The following is a 26,177-nucleotide window of genomic DNA, read 5'->3' as shown; positions in this document are numbered from 1 at the left end:
GATCTCCCTAAAAAGCCAAAGCCACTCATCTATTTGCAAATTACAATCAGTCAATCTTCCACACCGATTGCTTCGCTATATTCACCAGACTTCGAGTTCATTGGATCACAACCTTTCTGATTGAGGTCCATTGGATCGAGTACAAATCCTTGATACAATTTTCGCATTTTGAAATATAATTCAAGTGCATTGAATTGGCGCCGATACTAATGAAAATAAATTTTTATACTAAATGAATTTGGTAAGAATAAATTTTTATACTGAATGAAAATAAATTTATTGTTTAACTGTTTTTTGCACTCAAAGTTGGTAAATCAATGTAAAGTAGTCCGGTTCCAAGCTCCAACCCTGAGATTTGCCTTTGCAGCCACCACAACCAAACAAGACACTAAATGTATAAGTGCAAAACCGAACCAGGTTTGAATCATTTATTTGAAAAAAAAAACATTGCATTCACTTTTTGCTCTCTACCAAATAAAACCTTGAATACAACATTAAATATATGGATAACTGCTTTAAAATCAGGAAATCTTGATACAAAATAGGATTAAAAATATTATAAAATATATCTAATAGTAAAAAGGAATGAAAATTAAATTATCCAAAAAATGGGAGGGTTATTGAGATGGAAATCTTGAAATCAAGATTCAAAGTTTTCTTACTGTCCATGCCCAAAATTCACATATCCAAAGTATACCTAAGTTATGACAGAGGAATGGCGAGTTGGACAATGACATTTCATCTGGTAAGGCTTTCTTGAGTTTACCTATCCAGAGTATACCCAAAATTCACATATCCAGAGTATACCTATAGTTGGGATAAGGCTTTCTTGAGTTTAGTCGAGTTGGATAATGACATGTCATCAGGTAAACTTCTCCCTTAATCTGCAATCAAGAATGCAATCCAAACAAAAAACTACAACTTACAAGCATGTCCTACGGACAACTGTAAAGCATTTATCAGAAACCGAGAGCCAGACTGCAAATCCATGTACTAGTCTAAACTATAAACTCTAAAGGGAGTATAATGCAATCTTAGAATAGAACAAAGATCATGTAATAATTATAGATGGTAAACCAAATCGAAATACTGATCGATAACCGAACTCGTTGTACCTAAGAGACAACAGTTACCAAAATACACCTAAAGTACTAGAGCATTTCCATTATCTCTATTAGGAAGGAAAATCAAGGAGTTCCCATAAAGACGGTGCCTTCCCCATTGACCAACAATGTTAATGCGTTGCAGCCCCAAGGTTTTTTAGCAACCATCTCAAGATTTTGATGAACAACTGAGTATGTGTGATTTGAACTTCTCGAGCTCAGCCAAGACCTCTTCTTCTGGCCTGTAAATCAGATCACTCATCCGCCATATCTGCATTAAACATCTTTAAATCAGCAAGGAAAGGCTGGAAAGAACAAACGACTTAAGCAATAGCAATTTAAAACAGAACATAAATCAGAAAGCTTTAAAATTTGATTTCAAATTTTGGGTCCAACTGTCAAACAGGAAGTCGGGATGAGTACTTTTGGCAAGACCATGAACAAAGTGTCAGAACTACCTATTTTGAGAAGTCAGACGATATCGTGATAGCAAGGGCCATTAATTGGTGCAATTGTAAAAGCTTGGGCTGGCAAGCGTGAGAATGTAGGTTTGAGCCTGAAAGCGGCCACAACATTGGGTAACAGCCATTTTAGACGAGGGATGACAGAAGAGTAGAAGACTTGCGAAGTTTACTTCCTGTGTTTCTAATTAAGGCATGTACTTTCCCAATTCCATTCATGAATAAATGAGTAAAGCATTTAATATATAAATTATAATCTGCACTTTGAACCTATATGAATTCACTTCTCTAACTCATCACAAAACAAGTCCAAAAACAATACATTGACCAGAAATATTTGCATCCATGCTTAAAGGTTGCAAATTTGGGACAGACCATTTCCATATGGAAAAGGACAAATTATGGAAAAAAGAATACATCTCTTACCTGTAGTGTCCCACCTCCACCAGTACTTTCACAATCATCAGATACACTAACTATTGTCCACGGATCAGATGCATTCCAATGAAAATCAACAACTTTATCCCTGCATATACACATAAAGGAAGCAATTAGTTATTACATGATAGCTTATTGGAGAGTGAGAGAGAGAGAGAGAGCAACAGAAGAAGCCAAGATCTCCAACATAACATGAACAGAAAATCAGCACTAGTAAAGAAAAAGTAGTTACAAAGGACCATGACATGTGAAGCTTTTCAATGGTCATATAAAGTCTAGACCTCAGGACTTCAGGCCCATCAGCCTTATAGGAAGCCTCAATGATTTAAAATGTGTGCCTGAGGCACAAGGTGAGGCGCATTCCAGAGTAGGCGCCTCGCATGGGTCAAGGCAGCCAGACTTTACAAAGCGCTCGCCTCTACACCTAAGGCATGCACCTCAAGCCAAGCGCCAGGCAGTCCAGGCAAGCGCCTATTTAGGTTGTCCATTGTTTTTTTTATTTAATTTTATACATTATTATAATTGTATATAAATTATTTATTCCCTTTTTTATGTACCAAAATATTGGGATATGGTAGGCAAATTTGAAAGAGAGAATACACGACCCATATCGAGAGGGCAAAAACTTGCCATGCAATGCTTTCACCCAAATCGTCTCAGATTCTCACTCTCCCAATCTCAGTCTAAGTCTCGAATGGCAAGTTCAGAGCCCCTCAGCCCCAGATTCTTCTTGGATCATCAAAGTTCAGGCCACCTTCAAAGTTCGATCATCAGGAGGTCATCTCTCAGTCTCAGTCGTCTCAGTCGAACGACAACTACAGTCTTCAGGCCTTCACCAGTTTGGCACAGAAAAACAGGGGCTCCGCCCAATCTTTTTTTTCCAAATATTTATTTTTCTTCTTCTTCTTCTTCTTCTTCACAAAAAAACAAGGGCTCTGCCCAATCTCTTTTTTCCAAATATCTCTTCACTTTTTACACTGAAAACAGGGGTTCCGCCCGCCCCCTTCTTCTTCTTACGTTCGAACTGCTTTACACTAAAACAGGGGCTCCGCCCCCTTGCACTTTTTTACACTAAAACATGGGCTTCGCCCCCTTCTTCTTACGCTGGAACTGTTTTACACTAAAACAGGAACAGGGGCTCCGCCCCACTGTCGCACAATGTCTTCATATAAAAACAGTAAAACAGGGCTCCACCCCATTCTTTTTTTTTCAGTTTTTTTCTTTATTTCTTTATTCCCCTACTTTCTTCTTCTTCTTCCTGTTCTTCTTCTTCTCTTTTTTTCCATTCATTTTTTACACGAAAACAGGGCTCCCAAATCTGTCCCAGAAGTGAATGGACTATGGAGTACCTTCAAATGGACTTTCAAATATGTCTGAACTTCTGTTTCAGTTCAGTTCAGTTTTGCACTTTTGTTGCATATTTTCTGAACTTCTAGTTACAGAATACAGATTGAAGTAGTGAACCTTCAATAAAAATGAAAGAAAGAAATTAAGCATTAGGGATTGCTGATTTTTATTTCCTTGGTTAGCTATGTAAGTTGATTTGTTTTTGTTTCATTCTATACTTTTAGTTTGATTGATTATTAAATATCAATTTAGTTTTCCTCTTTTTTTGTACAACTAGATATGGATGAGGGCAATACTTCTCATGAAATTAGTATGAGAGATCCAGCATGGAAGTATTGCTCTCTACAAGACCCTAATAATACAAACTCAGTTACTTGCAGGTTCTGTGGAAAAGTGACTAATGGAAGAATCTATAAGGCAAAATGATGTACCAAGTGCCTAAAAAAGTCTGGGAAGAAATTTTGGCATATATGCAAAAGAAAAGAACGGTAAAAGAGAACATGATGATGGAAAAAAGGGATAGGATCCCTGAATTTGATGATCATGAGAATATAATTGAAATTGAAGAAGATGTATAAGTTTGTGGTGTTGGTGGTAGTTATAATTCACGTCCTAGGCCTTTTACATCCACCGGATCAAGTTCTAAGCCACCCATTAAAAGACAAAAAGTGTCTATGCATAAGTTTTTTACAACACCTAGTCCAAAACAAGTTGTAGAGACGAGAAGGGAACAAAAAATAATGAAACAAACCACCATCAGTGAAACATATAATAAAGAAGGGAGGGATCAAGTTTGTATACATATTGTTAAATGGTTATATCAAGCAGGTACTCCCTTAAATACCATTCGCTTGAAAAGCTTTGAAGCTATGATGGAAGCAATTGGGCAATTTGAGCCTGGACTAAAGATCCCAAGCTATTATGAAGCGAGGGTTCCTTTAATTAAAAAGTAGGTTGATTACACGAAGACATTATTGCAGCATCATAAGGAGGCATGGGAAAGGTGCAAGTGTTCTCTAATGTCTGATGGATTGACCAAAGAAATGATAGAACCCTAATCAATATTTTGGTCCATAGCCATGTTGGGCCGATGTTCATAGAAAGCACTGATGCATTGGGTGATAATAAAAACTGCTGAGATATTGTTTAATTTACTTGAGAAGATGATTGAGAGGATTGGTGAAAAGAATGTCATTCAAGTGATTACCGATAATGCTTCAAACTATGTTTTTGTAGGTAAATTTTCTAACTTGTTTGTTTTCTTTACAACTTTTACTTAGTTTTTATTGTCTTGGAAACCATGTGTTGCCCATTGTATGGATCTCATTCTAGAAGACATTGGCAAGTTACTTATTGTCAAGAGGACTGTTGAGAAGGCTATAGCACTAACAGGATACATATACAACCATCAAGGCCTATTGAACTTAATGAGAAAGTTTACAAGTCAAAGGGAATTGATTAGGCCGACCAAAACCCGCTTTGCTACTTCCTATCTTACATTACAAAGCACTTTTAAGCAAAAGATGAACATGAGGGAGATGTTCAATTATATTGAGTGGAGTGATAGCAAGTGGGCAAAAGAAGCCAAGGGTATAAGGGTTGCAGAGACAACAATGATGTCTTCATTTTGGAATAACATTGTATATATTCTTAAGGTGTGCAGCCCTCTTGTTCGTGTCTTACGCTTGGTAGATCATGAAAACAAGCCGGCTATGGGTTACATCTATGAGGCTGTTGATAGAAGAAAGGAATCAATTCAGAAGGCATTTGATGGCAAAAGGGAAAAGATCTCAGAATTTTTTTGTGTTTAGTTATTTTAATAATTGCTATTTTTATTTAATCAATTTGCTCATTTAGTTAATATTTATATTTTTCACCTGATTGGTGGAGACAGCATTTGGTGCTTCAGCTCCAAATCTACAAAAAATTGCTATCAAAATTCTTGTCTTAACATACAGTGCATCTGGTTGCGAGCAAAACTGGAGTGTGTTTGAGCATGTATGCCTTTAATAAATTTACTTGTGTAATAATTTATCTTATATTTATATTTTACATTTAAATTTCAAAGTTTTTTAGTAATTCAATGTCATTTTATGAATTCACAGATTCATACTAAAAAGAGGATCGCTTGGATCAAAAGCGATTAAATGATTTGATGTTTATTAAGTTCAACCAGATGCTGAAAGAGAGTTCTAATTCACGCAGTTACACCGATCCCATCTCTAAAACATATTGATGAGACTAATAAGTGGTTATTGGGAGAGATGGATGGGGCTAAAGATGATTTGGTGTTTGATGATGGTGATTCATTGACATGGGGAGATGTTGCTCGTGCTTCTAAAGTTGAAGAACCATTAAGATATACAAGATCTAGAGGCTCAAGCTCAACTTCATAGTTACGAGCCAAGTGGCCCAAGGCAACCAATTCCAGAAGACCTAGCACATCAAATTCCTAACTTCATTTGGAAGACAAAAATGAATTTGACATAGAAGAAGAAACAGAAGAAGAGAATATCAATGATTACAAATCTGATGAGTATGAAGATGATATGGAATTTCCAAATGAAGAAGTGGAAAATGATGAGGAAGATTGAATGCTGGAATCTTGAGGAAAGAAGAATCAAGAATGGATGAATGGAGTCAATGGCCATATGAGAATATATGATTTTTAGATTTTGTATAGGCAGTAAACTTGCTTTTTGTATAGGTTGTGCTTTGTAAATGATGATTGATGAAAGAACCTTTGTTTATATTAGAAAATTAATATTGCATATTTAAATACTTAATATATAGCTTGTTTTTTGAAATATTTTTCAAATCTAATTACTTGGTTATTACAATAAATGGTTAATTTTTATATTGATTTTGTTACGTGTGAGTGTGATAGTGTGAGCCATGGAGAGGATACCAATACCGATACCAAGAGGTAAATGTCTTGTAAGTGTTAACTTCATTAATGCTTATTATTTAATGTTGTATAGGTTGTGCTCATATGTCATATTCTTTAATTCTTTTATATTTATATTTTTTATTTTTTATTGAATCATTGAATTTGAATGTGTTAAACTGTTTTGTTATTTTTTTGTAGTCTAGCCTCCTTTAATTATTTAATGTTGATTTCTTAATTCTGTACTTATTGCATAATTTCCTAATTAACCAATTGAATCATTGTTGATTGCATATTTTATAATTCTTTTTTTAATATTTTGCGCATTTTTTTAAAAAGGCGTGCATCTCGCCTTGCGCCTTGCGCCTCAGGCACATTTGGAACCTATCGCTTTTTGTGTGCCTTTCACTTTTAAATCACTAGGAAGCCTTCACAAAATCATCAGCAAAGTTCTTTCCTTGAGACTGAATAAAGTGTAACCACTCCTAATCTCTCGAAACCAAGGGACCTTCATCTTAAGTAGGCAAATCACGGACCAAATCCTGATAGCCAATCAAAATGTGGAGGAAATGAGAAGAGGGTGTAAGTTTTGGGTTTGCAAACTTGACCTAGAGAAAGCCTATGACTACGCTGTTTGGCCTTTCCTGGACTTGGCCTCGATGAATTGTGAATTTGGTGACAAGTGGAGGAACGGGTTGTACCCAATTTTGTCACTATTCCATCTTGGTCAACAAAGTAGTCAAGGACTTTTTCCCAGCTAGGAGAGGTCCAAGGCAAGGAGACCTTTTATCTCTATTCCTGTTTACCATTTTAATTTGTCATTACCCACTTAATCCAGAAAGAAGATTGGTTAGGGTTGTTGAAAGGCTGGTAGGGAACAACCGGTGGCCTCACACTTACTATTGTCAATGATGACCTATTTTTTTGCCAGGATAGGGAGAAGAGGATGCAAGAAACGCTGAACTTTTTTGTGAAGTGTTTTGAAAGGATGGCTAATTTGAAAATAAATTAAGAGAAGAATTGTTTGGTGGGTTTAAACTTAGATGAGAACATTTCAAGGAGATATGCAGAAATTTTAGGGTGTGCAATTCCTCAGTAGCCTCTGAAATATCCGGGACTTCCACTAGAGGGATATCCTAAGTGCTTTAGCTTTTGGAATCTAGTCATTGACAGGTTTACCAAAAGGCTAGTGGCATGGAAGAAGAACTACATTTCCCTTGGTGGTCAGATTATACCCACAAAATCCACTTTTAGCAATCTCCCAGTTCATTATCTTTAACTGTTTAAAACTCCTGTTGCAATAGTGAAAAGAATTGAGAAAATAATGAGACTTTCTTTGGGCTCCGCTTCACAAGATTGCAAATGTCGTTTTAGTGCATATATTTCATCTGGTTCAGTTTCACATGTATTTGGTAAGAGTGTATTTATGTACTGAAAATGACAGCTTGACAAATTTCAAGGCATGTTTCTATTCAAAGTGAGAGCAAAGTTTGCATCCAAAAGATACTATCAAGGCTCGGTTTGGAAGGAATACAAATGCAAATATGTAGAGTACAAAACCTTATATTTTGTATGTATTTGCATTGTGCATATTTGCATTTGTACTCTTTCCAAACTATGCCCAAAAACAAATGTTTGCATCAAGATGGATGCAGACTTTACACTTAAAAGTTGGTTAAAGTAAAAAAAAAAGGTAGATTTCAGTCTTGGGAATGTGTTTGCACCCATCACAACTAAAAATCATTTGGCAAGAAAGTAAAATTTATCAATGCAAAATTAAACCAACTTTTATTTGCATCGACCAGCATGTTTGTATTTGAACTCTTCCCAAGTGGAGACTTAGGAACCAGGAGAAGGAAAATAGGATCATTTGATTAATTGAAAAACAGTGTGCAACTGTAAGGAGGAACGGGGTTTAGGAATAAGACAAGCAACTTCAAGGAATACTGCCTTTCAGGGTAAATTGCTTTGGAGACTGCTGATAAAAAAAATGGCTTTAGAGATTCCCCATTGATTTAGACAAGCTATGGCACCAGGTTATCAAAAGTATTCACAGACAACTTTCTAATGGATGGGATGTTGGGCTTCATGCTAGAGCTTCTCTGTCTTCACCTTGGAAAGCAATTCCAGCTATCTCTTTCCTTTTTTGTCATTTTTCAGGTATGATGTACATTCAAGGTGTAAAACTTCTTTCTGGAAAGACCTTTGATAGGGGGAGCATCCTTCATGATCTTATTTCCCTCATTATATAATACTGTCTCCAACAAAGATTGCTTGGTATCCCATTGTGTTTCTGTTTCCAACAAATGGGCTGCATTGGGACATGGGTTTCAGAAGGGATTAACGGATTGTGAAACGTCAGATGTCATTATTTTATTTAACATCCTAGAATAAACCCACCTAGATCCAAGCAAACCTGATGAGGGGCTTTGGACTCCAATGATATTCAGATCCTTTTCTTGCAACTCCTTCCTCCATGAGCCTTCTAGCGACCCCTTTCCTCTATAATTCACGCTGTAAATGCTATTTGGAAAGACCCAACTCCATCCAAAATTATATCTTTTTGTTGGGAGGTATACCGTGATAAAATTAATGCAATAGAGAATTTACAAAAAAAGGGAAACCTTGGTGGATGCTCTTGCCTTATGTTTGTCTTCTGTGTAAAGAAATTGGTGAGAACTCTTATCATCTACTAATCACATGCAGTTTTGTGTTTTCGATCTGGAACTTCTTTCTCTCCTTGTTTGGGAACAGGTAGGGCCCACCTTCGGATCTGAAAAGTTTATTCCTCAACTCATTTTTCTCCCCACCAAAGAAAAGGAGAAAGCTATCGTCAAGGTGTACAAGGGTAGCAATCTTGTGGGGTGTGTGGAAAGAAAGGAATAATTGCCTTTTCAAGGAGGAAAAAAGGATCTATTGAAGAACTGAATGACAACATCTCTATTAAAGTAGTGCACTGGGTTAAACCTTTGGATATCTTCTCAGATTTCAGAACAAACGATATCCTTAGAAACTAAAAGCATGTTGCTAGCTCTGCAACTTGGACAGTAAAACCTGTGGCAAGTTGGGCTCCTCCACCTACAGGATACCTAAAACTTTGATGGGTGTAGCCCGGGCAATTCTGGCTTGTCAGGCATAGGAGGAGCAATCAGGGATAAAGATGGCAATATCTTAGAACTCTTCTCAGGTCCTTTGGGAGTAAGAAATTCGACCCAGGCAGAGACTTGGGCAGCATTCACAAGTCTAAGGAGGCTAAAAGCCTCGAATTTGAAGGTGGAAGTGGAAGAAACTCAAGAACAGTCATAGCATGGTTGAAAGGTGATCAAAAAGTGGCTTGGAGTTATAGATATATTTCAGATAGCTGAAACTTTTGATAGAGAACCTGCAGGCATTAGTAATTTGGATTCCAAGGGCAGCCAATGGACTTGCTGATGAATTAGCAAAACAAGGGGTTTCAAGGGATCATTTGTATTGGGGCCATTTTGGTTAAGCTTTTTTTTTGTGGTTAGCCAAGACTAGCCTCCTTTTTTGAGCTATCCCTTCTTGGTGTACTTATACCTTTTTTCTAATTAAAAAACATTTGCTGTTACTCATCAAAAACATGAAAAAATCAGACAAAATTAGAAAGAAAAAAAGGCATCAAGCATAAGGTGCTGAATAAAAAATCAGCATGATCAGCTATTCTTCACCATTGTGCATTTGTGTTTGATTTTTTTTTTCATTAACCCAATTATTTCAAACATGAGTTCAGGATTGGTCAACAAAACCATGCAAACATTTTCTTTTTTAAGGAAAACAAGAAGAAAGAAATATAGAAAACCTCGAATATTTCAACTAGAGAACACCAACTCAGATGTTTTATCAGTCACTAATCCAGATAATTTCAAGCTCAAATACACTAAACAGGCCAACTGTTCATGATGTCGGGGCTCAAAACTATCTCATACAGACAAATAAATAAATAAATAACTTCTAATCATGTATTAGTTAAACACCAACCCTTGTTAATAAACCACAAGCAGATGTATCAAAAGTAGGTTTTCAAAGCTCAAACCTGTGTCCTGCATGTTGGAAAAATAAGCCTGGTGGAGAATTTGGCATTCTTGCTCCAACACGGTCCTTCTTACCAACCTGAAACATGGCATTCAATAGACCTTTAAAACACAATTGTAATTACACTATGAGGAAACATATGAAAAAAGTAAAATATCAGTCAGATATGACACAGATCCCAACCAGGCACAAAGATTTTCCCTTCTAGATCAGCAAGGACAAGTTGAGGATTTTACCAATCAATGTCAATAGTATCAATCTATTGACTTGGAATACATAAGCTCCTTGACTCCATGGTTGCTCTAATTCTCTAAACTCTAAAGCAAAACAAAAGAAAATACGAGAGACTGAAAAACCAGAAGAAATTCCAAAAACCAGTGTTTTCAACCTACTGTTGACCCGGCCGGTTGAACCACTTGAACCGCCACCTGGTCAAGATTCCGAGTCCAGTTCAAGTAAAACCCAGAGAAATGCCAAAAACCGTTGACTTTGTCAAAAAAAGTCCGACCCAGACGATTGGACTGTTGACCCAGTCGACCCTGTCGCGGATTGCATACTATGTATGCAAACTTCGAGAGACCATAACTTTGCACTCCGAGGTCTGATTGAGGTGATTTTTTTATTTTGGCTAACTTATTGAGACCTATGCATCCCAAGGAACCATAGGCACCTTGCCCCGCTATTTTCGTAAAAAAAAGCACACACACGCAAACTTTTTTGGCCTCAAATTGCAATTTTTAATATTTTTTATAAATAAAAAAAATTAAAAACTGAATTAAAAAGCATATATTAAATATAAAATAATACATATATAATATATAAAACATAATTATACATTATTTATTGATAAAATATGCATTTGCACATATATATATACATATATACACATGTATATATATATATATATATATATATATATATGTATGCTGATGTGGCACGGTCTGAAACGTTCGACCCCACCGGTTGCCAGTGGCCCACGACCCGGAAGTAAAAACGGTTCGGCCTCTAGGTCAGTTTTTAAAACACTGACAAAAACCATAAGAAAATGCATTGAAGAAATGGCAGAGAGGTTGAGTCAATTATGTAAACGGGAAAAGAAGAGAAAAAAGTATAGTAAGGAAACAGAAGAAGCTATAAAACCAATAGCATAGAAAAATGAGGAAACACTGCTAATGATAACATGCAGCCTTCATCTGACATACCTACTCATACGGATAATGCTTAAATTATTTATAAGGCAGTCATCATAATGAATCTCAGATGCTCTCATCAGCTAATTGTTGCATCGATCAATTTCTGATATTTGTTTTTCTCTCCACTTCTAACAGGCTTTTCTTGCTATTCACTGGTTTTATTATATAAAAAATTAAAATTTCTTATATTAGTTTTTTATATAATAAAATCATTGAATTGCAAGAAAGACCTGTTAAAACGGTCAAAATAAACAATCAGTCATGCTGTTTAGTAACCAAACTGGAAAATCTTGGACCCAAGGTTCACATGATGCAATTTTTCTTCTTCTAAAGATGCCTAAAATGCTATTGTTTGTAGATAAAATTCCAATAGGTTAGTAAAATGATTTTACCAATAACTAAGAAGTCAGTTATTAAGGGAACAGAAACTAATGGAATAACCATACCTTCTCATAATCCCAAATGTTTAAGAAACCATCCTCTGCAGAGCTGCCAAAGACAGATGACTTGTCCGGAGACCACTGGGGCATGAATGAAAAGCATGTTCAGGAAACAGAAAACTCCAACTAGCCCTACAAATATGATAACCTTAAAATCAAAAGCAACAAGGAAATGTCAGAATAAAAGGCTTAACCAAAAATATTGTCCCATACCTGCACACAAAGAACAGCAGCTTTGTGACCTTCAAATTTATAGATAGGCGATCCAACACCACCAGAAGTCAGGTTTCGCCGGTCAAACATGCGAACGGAATTATCAGCCGACCTGAAAAGATTAGAGCAGCAATAGGAAAAAAGTTACAAAAAAGAGCTTCAGAATCTCCATATCTATGGTAATTTAAAGTCCAAGATGACACATAATGTGAAACATGATCAACAACAGGACATCAAACTGAACAACAAGCATATGAATACAGATCAACCAAAAATAGCAATTGACAAAATATGATTGGCATCAACAGGATAACCAGTACAAAACCCAGATTGTGTGCATACCCAGTTAGAATAAGGTTTTCATCATGAGGATTCCAATCAACACAGTGCAAATCAGCATTATGAGCTTTCTCAACCTGACCACCAAGATAAACAACCAACAGAACATTAATATAAAACCCTGCCTAAGGGGAAAAATAAGAAGGAAAGCATGAATGTAGCCAACAGAACAGATGTATAAATGGGTTGATCCCATTCAAAAACAAATAAATAAATAGACAATCAGCACCATAGTAATACCAATATTACTGTTAAACAAATTGTTTGCATTCTTACTGCAGTTATACAGAAGAAATCCAGACAACCTGTGGAATAGTGTTTTCTTATCAACAATTAACTAGGCACTAATTTGAAGTATGTAACACAAACACCATTTACAGTAGATTAAATGTATAGTAGAATACAAGGAAATAATCTATGAAACACATAAAACCTGTTCAGTTATCAAAAAAAAGGAATATTAAACTGAAACCAAATTATATTGATCAAAAAAAAAAAACTGAAACCAAATTATTTCCATTGAAATGCTTCTCAACCAAAGGGAATATTAAACTGAAACCAAATTATATTGATAAAAAAAAAACTGAAACCAAATTATTTCCATTGAAATGTTTCTCAACTACTGTGACACTTAAAATGAAACATTCATGACTCAAAGTTTTCAACCAGATGTTACATTGACAGCATAAGAAATGCAGAAATGTCAATTGGAATATTTTTCAATTGAACCTCTTAAGTAACTTTAAGAACACTAGAGAGAGAGAGAGAGAGAAAGCTCAAGTTCAACAAGGGTTGAGCTTAGACTGGCCAAATCAAGCTAGATTTGGCTTCATCCAACTCTTACTCACCTCATGAATTGATCTGACCAGGGTGATGTTAGGGCACCAAGTGGGGCAAGGCAAGTTACGATAAAAGATGGGAAAAGACTAGTAAGCCAAGAATAAATAATTAATAATGGACAAAAAAGAGAAGAAAAATATTGTGGAGATGAAAAAGAGATACAGAACTGTGGTGTGATTGGGAAGAAAGGAATGTAAGATTTTTAGAAGATAAGGCAAGGGGATGAGCATGTGATAAATATTTTTCTGCGAGTGTGGCACATTGAGTGAATACAAGGGCCTCTTTGCACCATTTACAAATAATGGCATCACAAGAAACTGGAAAACAATGGCAGAACCATCTCTGAGCAGACCTACTGTAAGTGCTGAATGGAGTCCACCTCCACCAAACCTCAAACTCAATTTTGATGGATGCAAAATAGGCAGTCCAGGAGTTTCTAGTGCGGGAGGAGTTATCAGGAATAACAAACCATACAGGCTATGTTTTTTGGGGATTCAACAAGGGCCAAGCTGTGTACAGTGTGGCATGGGTTAAAAAGTAATTAATAAATTTAAAACAAACAAAAAATCAAAACTGCTAAACTGCAGGAATGCAATCATAGAAGGGGATTAGAGAGTTGTAAGTTGTAACAGGATGGCTGCAAAATAATCAAGAGGGATAGTGGAACTGTGGAAGTACAGGCATAAGCTACAGGAAATCAGAGCTCTGATGTAGGAATTGGAATCAAAGTTGAATGGGTTTACAGATCTGAAAACAGCCCGGCAGATGGATTAGCAAAATAGGGGGTAGAAAGAGAGCAGATATTTTGGGGTTTAGTACCCTAAGGGGGGAATTATACTTGATCTCTTAGGCAGTTAGCTGAGGATAGCTACCTCTATACTTTACTGGTAATTACACTTATTTTCTTTCCAATTAATAAAATCTTAACAGTTACTGATCAAAAATGTTTGGGCAACAGATAAAGAACCATTGATGTATGATAAACAATTACTAAAGGGCAATGCATAAAAAATGTTCTATATAGTAAATTAGTAATCCCTAAATACAGGATAACAAAATATAGTCTTCTAGATTCCAAAAAAACTCGAGGTAGGAAATATAAAGCTCTAAAAGTGAGCAAGACAACTCAGTAGCAGAATATTGTTCTTAAGCTCCAGCATCTTAAATAGCTTTTTTCTTATCAGCACTTGTACAGCTTAAATTTCCTTGTACAAGATAAATGATATTCAATCCTTCGGACAATAAAGACATTATTGCTTAGGTAACAACCTCTTATCCAATATGACATAATAGACATGGTAAATCTCATTCTCCAACAGAGAAGACCAAAGATGATTTTAAATAAGCAAATAGAAGAAGTCTAACCTTGACGGCTGGACTCGTACCAGTTCGTGCATCCCATAGTATAAGACAAGAATCATCACCTACGCTACAAAATTCTTGTGCACTTCATATAATTAAGAAAATAAAGTTAGAGGATGTATATCATACAAGGAAAATTATGAATAAAATTACACAGTATAGCAAGCTAGCAATTGTTTGTAATGGGTAGGGAGAGAAATGGAGGTATTCCCCGATGTCAGTGGGGTTGGCAAAATGGAGGAAACAATGAGGGTATTGAATGCAAAACTAGTCCGCAGAGTTGTATGGAGTGAAATGGAGATAAAGAAAGTTGAAGCATGGGAAATACTAGAATGGGATAATAGGGGTGACAAAGCTGAATAGAGGTTTGTTGCTTGTCATGTTCCACAGTAGGCAGGGGCAGAGTGGATATTAGAATCTGAGAGATTAAAGAATATATATATATAAGAGAGGCTGGTGGTTCCCAGCAGAAGGAGAGGTTTCCAAAGGTAGAAGAAGGGCCAATGTAGGTTGGGGTGGTTGGCATCCTACTACATGCGTAGAGTATCTTAACCTTTGAAGAAATTGGTAACCGATGTGGCAGATTTCTAAAGTACGATGATAAGAATAGATCCTAGGAGAAGCTGGATATGGCAAGAATCTTTATCAAGGTAGCAGATGTTTCTGTGATCCCAAACAAACTGAAATTCAAATTTGCAGGAGAAAGTTACAATTTGAGAGTTAGAATTGAAGGAGAGGACTCAACATTCCTAAGGGCAGGGGAAGAGGGATCGAGGGGAGAGGAGGTAGAAGGCAAGGTGTTGGGGGAGGAGGAGGAGTAGGAGCTCGAGCTGCAGAAGCCATTGGCTTCAGGCCAGAGGAGAGGGCGGAGGAAGACAGAGAGTCAAAGAGTCATAAGGAGGGAGAAGAGGGGGAGATGGCAGCTTCGAAAATGAAAGAAGGTAACATGGAGGGTATAAGTTTAGGTGGATGCGTAAGAGAAGAGCATGTGGCAGGAGAGTTCTGCAACGCAGGAGAAGCCCAAAAGTCGGATGAAAGGGCAAGGGGAGATAAGAAACAAGCAATAGTAGGTAAATAAAATAAGCATAATAGGGGTGGGGCCCACTTCTTTAAGAAACTGAAGGGGGTTTAAAGGAAGGAACCGGTTTAAAAAGTTTCAGGTTACAAGAGGTATTCTGGAAACTTTGAGGTTGGGATCGAAGGGATTGAGATTTGAGAACCCAGAAAGATAGAAAAAAAGAGGGGTGTGCATTTCGAAAGACGAATAGGTTTGAGGTGTGGCAGAATTTGATGACAGAAGGAAGATTGTAACAGTAGAAGGTGGAGAAGCCAAGGATTTGGGGAAGGTGACCCTGCATAAAGAAGGCCAGCAGCTGGAAGGAGCTACAGAGTGTAAACTGTAAAGACGAAGCAGTAACCCAATGGGAAGACGCCACTTCGAACAAGAGAAACCCAATGTCTGAGAATCAGATGATCAGGGTCTGTAGACAGAGAACAGTTCAGATGGAGATCAAGGTAGAGCTAATCAGGGCCCTGTAGAAACAAGGGAGAGCATGGATAGGCTACTCTCTGGTTTGAGAACCCTTGAGATAGTTGCTTACTTGAACAATAAGGTGAATCGACTACCTTTGCTCCTTCAACTGTGCTGGAAGTTGTCAATAAGGAGAGGAGAGGAGAGCTAGAGGTGAGGAAGAGGAAGGAAGGAGAAGCAATCTGAAAAAAGAAATTGTGGCGACAGATAGAGGTGGGAAAATCTCTTGGCTTATTTTATTCTTGTGGAGAGAGAGTAGTTAGAAGGGCAATTGAGCATTTAGAAAGGAGCAGGAGAGAAGAACAAAACAGGAATAAAGCTGTAGGGAAGGAGGGCGAGGTGAGGGAGGAAGGAGAAGGGAGCGAAGAGGGTTTCGTAGAGGAAGAGTGAAGGGTGTCGACACAAGAATAGAGAGGGGAGAAGTGAAGCAGTTGACAAAGAGGTGCTGGTAGCTGATTCTTATGTGCAGAGGGGAAACAACAGTTGCTGGACCCCCTCTTTCAGAAGGGACTTTAATGATTGGGAGATTCAGCAAGTAGGAAATCTCCTAGCTCTGCTCCAAGAGCAGACTCTGAATTTGCAAAGTCAGGATTCAAGAGTGTGGACGTGGAACAAATCAGGAGAGTTCTCAGTTAAATCCTTCTACAGTTTTTAGTCAGAGAAAATCAAGTTCCTTTTCCTAGTCGGGCCATTTGGGGAGCAGTGGCACCCTCTAAAGTCAATTTTTTTGTTTGGGTGGCAGCTTTAGAGAAATGCCTCACGAAAGAGATGCTGCTGAAGAAAGGTTTTATGTGCAATGACTTGAGATGCAGCCTGTGCACTGTGGAATGGAATCAGTCAATCATTTGTTTCTACATTGCAAGTTTGTAACAATGATTTGGAACTATTTTCTAAAGAACTTAAAGGTAAGCTTGAGTATGCCAGCCTCAGTTAGAACATGCTTGGAGGCTTGGCATATATCTGGAATGACAAACAAGGGAAAATTATGCTGGTCCTCAATTCTTTTGGCTATTTTATGGGCAGTTTAGGCTGAAAGGAACAGCAGGACTTTTGATCAGAAAGCCTCCTCGAAAGCTGAGGTCAGTAACAGGGCTATAGAGCTTCTTTGGAGCCGGTTGTCTATACACACAGGTTTTAAAGAGGATATAACAGATTGTACTTTTTTGAGGGTGGCCTTTTTTTTAGGTCTTTTTGTTGCAGTTTTTGTACAGTTTCTCGTTGTACAAAGGACCAGTTGATCAATACAATTATACTTTACCTGTTCTCAAAAAAAGAATAGAGAGGGGAGAAGTGGGTGAAGCAGAAGCTGGAAATGAGATTGTTATCTTGGAATGTCAAGGGTCTGAGAGAAAGAAGAAGATCCATCCTGAAATATGGATAGATTGGTGGCGGGTGTTGGTAAATCAGTTTTAGACTGGGTTTTGGTGTTGCCTGAATTTGTACAAGTCAGGAAAGATCTTGGGGACAGATTTTGGTAAGTGTTAGGAGTAAGCTTGTTATTTGGAAGACTGGTCATGATACGTCATTTCTTCTTTTTTTTTCATGGTGCTACATTGTATCTAGGTGTTGCCTCAACACCTAATCAATCTGTAACTTTTTTCTTTTAATAAAATTTTATTTTTACTATAAAAAATTGTTTGTCAGACAAGGGAAAAGATGAAAGAAGTTGCAAGGTTCCATCATACAGTTATCTCCGTCTATGGTAAGAGCTGTTAATACCACATGCAATAATAATTTCAATAGTGCTGTATGGACTTAGACATGGGAGTTGGGATCTGACACATGTCTGAGAGTCTGACTTGGTGAACCCAAAAACAAAGTAGGATTCATGGACATGTGTCACGTGAATTATAATTTGCAGCATTATTTTTAAAATTCATAGAAATATATAAGCATAATAACTTACATAGTAAAATTATTTCTACAGTTGAGAAGTCACTTCACCACCATTTTTTACTAATCAAAAAAAATTTAAAGTTAAATTCAAAGCCTTTGCCTATTTGATACATGGCTACACTAGTTGTTTTTCATTGTTTTCCTAATTTCAAAAGTCCAATAAACAATGGATTATAAGTTATGCATGAATTGGAAAAATTCAAATACTATAGTGTCCTATGGATAGTTCAAATAGTTGACCCACTGTTAGATAGAGGCATTTAAAGTAAGAGATTCATAATTTTGGAGAGTTAACATAGCAGAATTTATGGTAAATCAACCTGATCCACATCATAGCTAAGTCTGACAGATATTTTGGAGAGTTAAACACAAGCTGACTCACAAACATATATCAACTTGTGAGTTCCCCTTTAAAGGTGGGGTTTCCATGTAACCCTGAATTTCAAGCAATATTCCCTGAAATCAAACAGGATACTACTTCACAAAGAAAAAGGATATGATAACTGAACTTGTAAAGTGCCATATCATGAGAAATAGGAGAAATTCAACTCAATGCAGCATGGGGCCAGCTACACAAATCTTGTCCTGTCATTTTGTTACATAATGAACACCTATCATCGGACCCATCTAGTTCAGAGAAGGTTTGTTGACTTGACCTGGGCTGGGTATAATAGTAAGCACTATTCCGTCACCCATACAAATGCATTTGACAAGGTTCATAGCAACTACCTTGAAGGACAGAACTGCACATCTTCAACAGTATCCTCATGTCCTTGATAGATACCACGTGGTCCAATAGAAGGACTGTCTGTAGCTTTGTCAGTAGCACCACTAGCCTTTGACGCACTTTTAATGCTTGAGCTCCCAGAACCTGGTGATTTTGTGTCTGCCGCTGAAGCAGTTATATGATCATGAATACTCCATAAAACAACTGATTTATCTTTTCCTGCCATATCAATTATATTTTTATTGTTAATGTCAAAAATAAAAGAATGATATGTACATCAGTAAATGATAACATTTTCGTTAGACTACAATGACCCTGCCATAACAATAATCCTGATTGGAAATATATCAAAGGAAAAAAATGATGCATTTCTAACAGCACTAAGGAAAATAATCAATTAATGCAGTGCAGCATAGAGGACAAGGAAATAAATGGAACTTCAAGTATGTATTTTAAGAAAAAGTCATACAAGCAAATAAAAAAAAAGGTGTCACAATGCATATACATTCCAAAATTCCATCAGAAAGTAAATAAGAACAAGAATAACAACAACAAAAAAAAACTACTCAAGATAATGGGTAAGCTAGTAACTAACAGTAACAGATTCCAGTCACATAAAATACTATAAGCAATAAACAATTCAATTTCATTATGAATACCACCAATTAACTGAAGCTTCCTTTTACCTACCTATGCAGTATTCAAATACTATAACAAAAAAAAAAGAAAAAGAGAAGACATTATATAATAATAATAACAACAACAACAACAATAATCATGAATATTTCATTTGCATGCCATGCAAAGGCAATGTCAAAAAGTATATACCGATTTCATAATTTATATAAGCAAAAGCACAAATCTCTCCAGCTAGAAGTTACAGAGGCACATTGAGAAAGACTACCATTAGGCAAAATTTCCAACCTCCAGATAGAACAAAAGGTTCTGTTGGACACATGGCAAGCGCAAATTCTGCATTATCTTGATGCCCGGTTAATATCTGCAAGATAATGGGTTGTCATTCAGTAGAATGGCATGCATGACACTCTATGACCTACCTCTTGATGGCATGGGCTCAAAGTGGGAAATAAAAATAAAAAATGGAAAGCAAAGAAACTAAGTATTGAGTTTAGCACAGACAGACCAAATCTGGACGAGAGTCAGCAGCTCCAAGTACAGCATGACGATTAGGCTGAGCCTCGACATCCCAAATAAGAACCTGTTTTACAAACCCAAACCACATTAGGCATCACTAATTTGGTAAAATTGGAAATAGTTGGTGCCAAGATAATCTGTTCATTCAAGGACCACTTTCTATAATCTTAGAAATCCATGTAACCCAAGAGGCCAAGATTATGCGGTGCTTACATCAGGACTGTCAGTATGTGTGGCCACAATTTTACTGTTCTGTGGCAGCTCCCTGATTCTGTTGACCTGCAGAGTTGTAACATAGAAAGAACAGATCCATTAAAGGATATAGAAAACTAGGCACTTTGCAGTAGATTGTAATGAAAATTTCAGATGCAATGGAAGAACATATCCTCCCTTTGCACAGAAAAGTAGATTGAAGAGGAGTTAGCCTTATCCCCTAGTCCCTACAAGACTATATGCGTATACTGTATCCTTTAATCCAGGTCTGACCTAAAAGAAAAATGAAAGGAACTTTCTTTTTGTTTTTACTTAGATGGACAACATAAAGGAATGCACCCTAAGAAGTGGAATAGTAGATAATGTTGAAACCTAATAAATGGAACAGAAAACAGGAAAAATGTAACAGAGATTCATACCTCTCCAGGATGTATAATGGTTTTAAACTTCTTTACAAAAGGAGAGCGTGCCTCCTCATTGAACTGTAAATAGCAATTAGGTTGACAGAAAGAGAATAATTATGTGATGTTATAAAGAATAAAAAAAACGCCTGCTAAACTTTGATAATGAAGGAAAAAGGAGAGAGGGTCTAGAAGAAAAGATCTTTTGTGTGTAGGTGGGTGGAGCTTGCTGTTAAGGCAGAAGAATCAAAACCACATAATGGAAGCATCACCTGCGATATGTGCTCTGCTGCAGCAACCCTTGGTTTTACAACTTCACAATTTGCCAATACAAGAGTGTTTGGAACACTACCATCAGTCTGAAATTTTTTTAATCCAAAAGCATATAGATCAAAAGAAGCATCCAAAACCAGCATGACAAAAAAAGGCATGCATTAAATTACAACTTATTGTGCTTTTTCTTTTTACAGGAAGGGGTGTAGAAAGCTTGTGGACCCATTTTATAACAACACCAAAGAAAGTCTTGATCATATCAAATTAACACTCAGAGGGATCAACCGAATAAGTATAACAAAATAACCTGCACACAGTTAAAGATGAAGGAGGTATTGTTCTTGAACAAGGGTTTTAGCAATCAATGCCGGGATAAAGCATCCAACTTCAGCACACTAGTTGGGAAACGTTATCTTCTGGTGTATCTTTCAGCTATGCCAAAAATCGGGAGATGCACCCTGGCACATTGCCATGTTGTTGCTTGCTAGAATTCCTCCTATTGAATATTCCATCTACAACTTTGTTTTCAACAACTTTCCATGGAATATAAGTAAAATAGCATTGTCATAACGTTTTCTTAAAACTACGAGCTTAAATAACTATGAAACATAGTTCTGTTTCCAATAATCTACCATGTGATTCTATAATACACATGCCAAAGCAGATCCAAGGCTGCAAGAACACAGCGGAGTCAAGAAGAATGAACTGTATGCAATTAAGACAAAAGCAGTGATCATGACAGTATGACTTGCCTGTTCAGACAGATAGAGACGTTGGCGATTCTTGTAAGTTGCCTGCTCTAGTTGTGGACCCCACCTATTAGATGAAAAACAAAAGATAACTGTTTGTTACACCAAAGATAAATGTCAAAGTGATCCTGCTGAGTACAGGAGTGGTAGTGCTTAGGTCCACGTTAAAAATAAAATAAAATAAATCTAGACTTATGAGATGCCTAGGTTTCAAACTTTTCCAATAGTAAATATCAAAAGCCTTGGAATTATGGCACAATACATGAAGCCCAGCCGAGGTTGCAATTCTGAAGAAAACCCTCCGAGAGATGCATCAGCCAAAACCTATTTCTCATCAGTGGGATCTTAAGCAACGAATATGGATTCAACAACTCCCTTCAGCCAGAGAAAAGGAGGAAAAGAGAAACAATGCAAATCCCAACCCCCTAAAAATAGTAACACAAGAAAAATGCATTTTGGAAGCTCGAGAAAGATTATTAGCTTCTATACCACGCTAGTAAAGCGGCCAAAAAATAAGCATTGTATTGGCATTAAAAACCCTATAATGATTAAACAAGCTGGAAGTGAAACATGAAAAACCCTAGAAATAGGGAGTCGGAGTGATGGGGCGAGAGAAATACAAACCGGCATGAGAGAGAAGGCCAGACGAGGTTGTGGTTGGCGAGCCAGTCGTAGAGGACGGGAACCAGAGACTTCCATTGGGTGTACCTCTCGTCCACCGATGGCTGCCCCGATTTTCCCCTCTCCCTCATTTTCGTCACTGATTTCCTACGCTCTTCCCTCCTCTCTCTCCTCGTTTGTTTTTCCCGCTCCTTCTTCTCTCTCTTCGGTCCACAGCCTGACCAAAAATTGTGGGGGGTTTGTTTGTATTAAAGTGTTAAGAAGGGGAAGGGAGAGTGGTGAAATGGTGTCAAGCAAAAAATGACGCAAGACGGCAAGAGTGGAGCAATAGACTGTCCGGGCAATACCTGATTCGTCCGGTTCCGGTCCGAACTCTGGTTCAATCTGCGCTTCTGAGTCCGACATCTGTCAGGGAAGGGTGCATACGCGCACGGCGTACCGTTCGCGCTGCATGAGGACGCTTCACGCGTCCTGCGCCTCGTGCGCGTTCTTCAAACGTGCGACTGTAGTAACTGCAGGTGTGTTCACGGGTCGATTGGGTCAGTTTGAGTAAATTTTTTTCAACCGATCCGACCTAATCAGTTTACTTATTGATTAAACCGAAATCGATCGATCTTGGAGCAAAATCAACTCAAATATGAATGGTCAATTTAACGGTTTAGTCGATTTATATTTATATATATTAAACTAAAATATCTATTTTTAAATATCTATTTATATTTAAGTTTTTTTTTTGGTTTTATGCAAAATCAAAATATATATTCAAACCAATTAGTTTTTTATGCAAAACTGATTTTTTGTCAATATATATTTAAAGTTATACAAAACTGAATTAAATACTGCACCCTTGTATTATATATGTATTGGTTTTATGTTTTTTAGTTTTTATCATAAATAACTAACTTTTTTTTCAAAGTCCAAACAAACACAAATAAAATATATCAACTTTTAACATATAGGGTAGGGACTAATTAATAATTACTTAAACATTTCAACATATATGATCAGTTCAATTCAGTTTGGTTTCGGTTTCCATATATGTATGAAAATCGAAATTGAACTGAGTTGCCGGCTTGTTTTTTCATACAAACCAAAACCAACCAATGGTTTAAAAAAACAATCAACTCAGGTCGGGTCGGATCAGTTTGGTCAGTTTGACATTTAATGTGAACACTATTAGGAGTCTTGTTTCTCTCACTCTCTTGCCACACCGAACCGAACCCTGTTTACGCTCACTCTCCCACTCTCTCCTTCTCTAACCGGCAACAACTAATAGCCATCATCGGTGACTGGGAACAAAAAAAACAGGCATTCCTTGGTGACTGGGAACAAACACACCATGCTCTGCATCTTTAACACCTATTGTATCCTTACCAACTCCTCACAACAAGTATATATGGGCTTGCTCTTCTCCCAAGGACTTTTGTTCTTCAAGAAGTTCAACTCTAATGATGTGCTCCTCTAATTGTTGCCAGTATTCAATGAAACTGTCACGAATGATGTAGTGCATATGAATGCATCCAAATTGGTTAAGGTCATGGCAAAGATGCAATGTTTGGAGAAGAAAAAATGAAAAGAGAGGAATGCATTGGGTTTTTCTTTGGTTGCCAATGATAGTTGTTAGTCGTCGTCAATTGGAGGGTGAGAGAGTGGGCGCAACGGGGTTTAGTTTGGTGTTAGCAAGAGAGAGAGAAGAATCTGGTCAGAACAAAGCTCCTAACAGCATTTACTCCACTTGCACGCTTGAAGCACGTGCACAAGTCACATGACGTGTTGTCACGGTCTGACACAGGCTTAGCCTTGCCTACGCTTGGAGGGCTTACGTTAAGGGACATCACCATCATTTTCGCCTGTAAGATTTTTGGGATAATTGATGTTATCTTTAGGCAGACCTCCAAAAGCTTAACGTACTATTTGAGGAAGAGTGGTCGACCTCCTTGGGTGCCTAACCTTAGCACTCCTAGACCAACATCCCTTGCGGGGCGGCCTTGGTTAATGGCTATCATGGCTACTAGGGTTCATCATGGGTGAACACATGCTCATGGGGACAATGCATGCACCGGCTAGCCCCTTGCCTAAGCTGAATGAGCTATCCCGTTGCCCATAGCGCATGGGTGTGTTCCGGCCCTACGGTTGCCTATCATCCACGCCACATCATGTGCCTACATCATCGACATACAGGAGTCCCTCTCATCGGTGCCCAGTCGCCTCTCATCATGGTTGTCCCCCTTTAGCACATAAGAGGTGCCTCCCATGGACCGGCCAGAGCCAACAAAGTGCCCCAACCATGCGAACGGAGGTCATGATCCAATGCTATTGAACTTGGTGGAGCCATCACATCGGGCAATTCCTAGCCCCAAGCATACAAAAGGCTTCTCTTGGCCTGCTTTGGCCTGGACGCCGCATAGGTTTCTTCCGTCGCAGATCTACCCCCGTGATAGTTGGTATCAGAGCGAGCTAGCCAACTGCTACGGCAATTGGTATTAAAGCTAGTTGAAGCGGTCATCTCAACAAGTAGCATTTCGTGGGGTGCGATCCCTAGGCACTTCCACCCGGGTTCAAGCAAGCATTCACATTAGGTCTGGCAAGAGGCCATTCATCGTGTCCCCATTCCAATGACCCCGAAGCAACGCTCATGCGGGGGCAGACACATGGGTCATCTCGTGGAAGGCATATTGTGGCGATTTGAGTGGGGGAGTGCCATGCTTCATCATGGACATCAGTTGTTGTTCATTTTGGTGAGGTGTGGGTGGTGCGCCTACATCTTGGTATCATGACGGATAGGCCATTGTTTCGTAACTTGTCTGAGGCACTACTAAGGCAGGGATAGTAGTCCAAAATTGGTTTGTGTTGATGGTTGGTCAATGAATATCACTGAAGTGGCAGTTGTACATAAAAAAAAGGGTCATCGGTTGGTTGAAGCCACAATATTGGAATGATAGAAATGTGGGTACACTAGCTGTTGGAGCATGGTGCTCTACACCGGCAAAGCATCGGAGGACATGCTCATCTCAACATAAGGCGGAACACTTTTGGCAACAATAACACATCACAAGTCAAGTGCATGTTTGACAACATCATGGGTAAAAGTTGCCACACTCGCGCACATTGCGATCAGATCTCCTTGAGGCATCACACATTGGGGCCCCCTCGAAGCAAAGGGGTAGCCCGAACCGGTGAGGTGAAGTGTAGTTTTGAGGGACAACAGAGCATAAGCCATGACTAGGTTTGATTAACCCACACACGGCGAGGTGAAGTTCGCAAGCCATCATGGTGAAAGAGTACCCAACACACATTGCCAACAATAGGAGTAGACCTATCACATCATGTTCGGTAGCACCATCGAAAAGCAACCACGAAGACGGTTGAGCCTTGAGGTAAATAGATACATAGGGTGGACCTTCGCAAAACACACACATTCAAATTTCTTCGAGGGACCTTCTTTCAAACATTCAACGACATAGCCATCACGCGGTTTGAGTAACCTCAACACTAGGGGTGAAGTCTAGGCAGGTCAACATGGTGAAATGGTTTCATCCCCATCAATGAACACCAACATAGGCGAGACTTGGTTGGCCAGGCGAGCCCAGGAACTAACACACAAGTGGATGGTGCGAGACACAGACGTCCATTCACAAAGTAGCCATTGTCGAGGACGATAATGGTTTGAGTGGGGGAGCTTGTCACGGTTTGACACAAGCTTAGCCTTGCTTATGCTTGGTAAGATTACGTTAAGGGACATCACCATCATTTTCGCTTGTAAGAATTTTGGGAAAATTGATGTTATCTTCAATCAGACCTCCAAAAGCTTAACGTACTCTTTGAGGAGGGGTAGTTGACCTCCTTGGGTGCCTAACCTTGGCACTCCTAGACCAACATCCCTTGTGGGGCGGCCCTGGTTAATGGCTAGCATGGCTACCAGGGTTTTTCACAGG

General features: G+C 38.2%; 1 protein-coding gene across 1 annotated transcript; it reads right to left on the bottom strand.

Moving 5' to 3' along the window:
• Nucleotides 1-1,040: 1,040 nt before the first annotated feature.
• On the bottom strand, nucleotides 1,041-22,652 carry LOC148846951 (WD-40 repeat-containing protein MSI4-like). The gene is made up of 15 exons (XM_088947977.1): nucleotides 22,246-22,652; nucleotides 21,625-21,688; nucleotides 20,872-20,958; nucleotides 20,618-20,680; nucleotides 20,199-20,264; nucleotides 19,975-20,049; nucleotides 19,755-19,830; nucleotides 18,833-19,049; nucleotides 14,680-14,761; nucleotides 12,478-12,551; nucleotides 12,136-12,247; nucleotides 11,929-12,003; nucleotides 10,291-10,367; nucleotides 1,991-2,090; nucleotides 1,041-1,374 (listed from the first exon to the last, which is right to left on the bottom strand). The coding sequence occupies exons 1-15, from the start codon at nucleotides 22,371-22,373 to the stop codon at nucleotides 1,273-1,275; spliced, it is 1,398 nt and encodes a 465-aa protein (XP_088804103.1). The 5' UTR covers nucleotides 22,374-22,652; the 3' UTR covers nucleotides 1,041-1,272.
• Nucleotides 22,653-26,177: the final 3,525 nt, after the last annotated feature.

This window comes from Nelumbo lutea, chromosome 6, assembly GCF_056320005.1.
Source record: "Nelumbo lutea isolate HS-2025 chromosome 6, American lotus-T2T, whole genome shotgun sequence".
NCBI lineage: Eukaryota > Viridiplantae > Streptophyta > Magnoliopsida > Proteales > Nelumbonaceae > Nelumbo > Nelumbo lutea.
The sequence above is the reverse complement of the archived record's forward strand: the minus strand, read 5'-3'. Positions and strand labels throughout refer to the sequence as shown.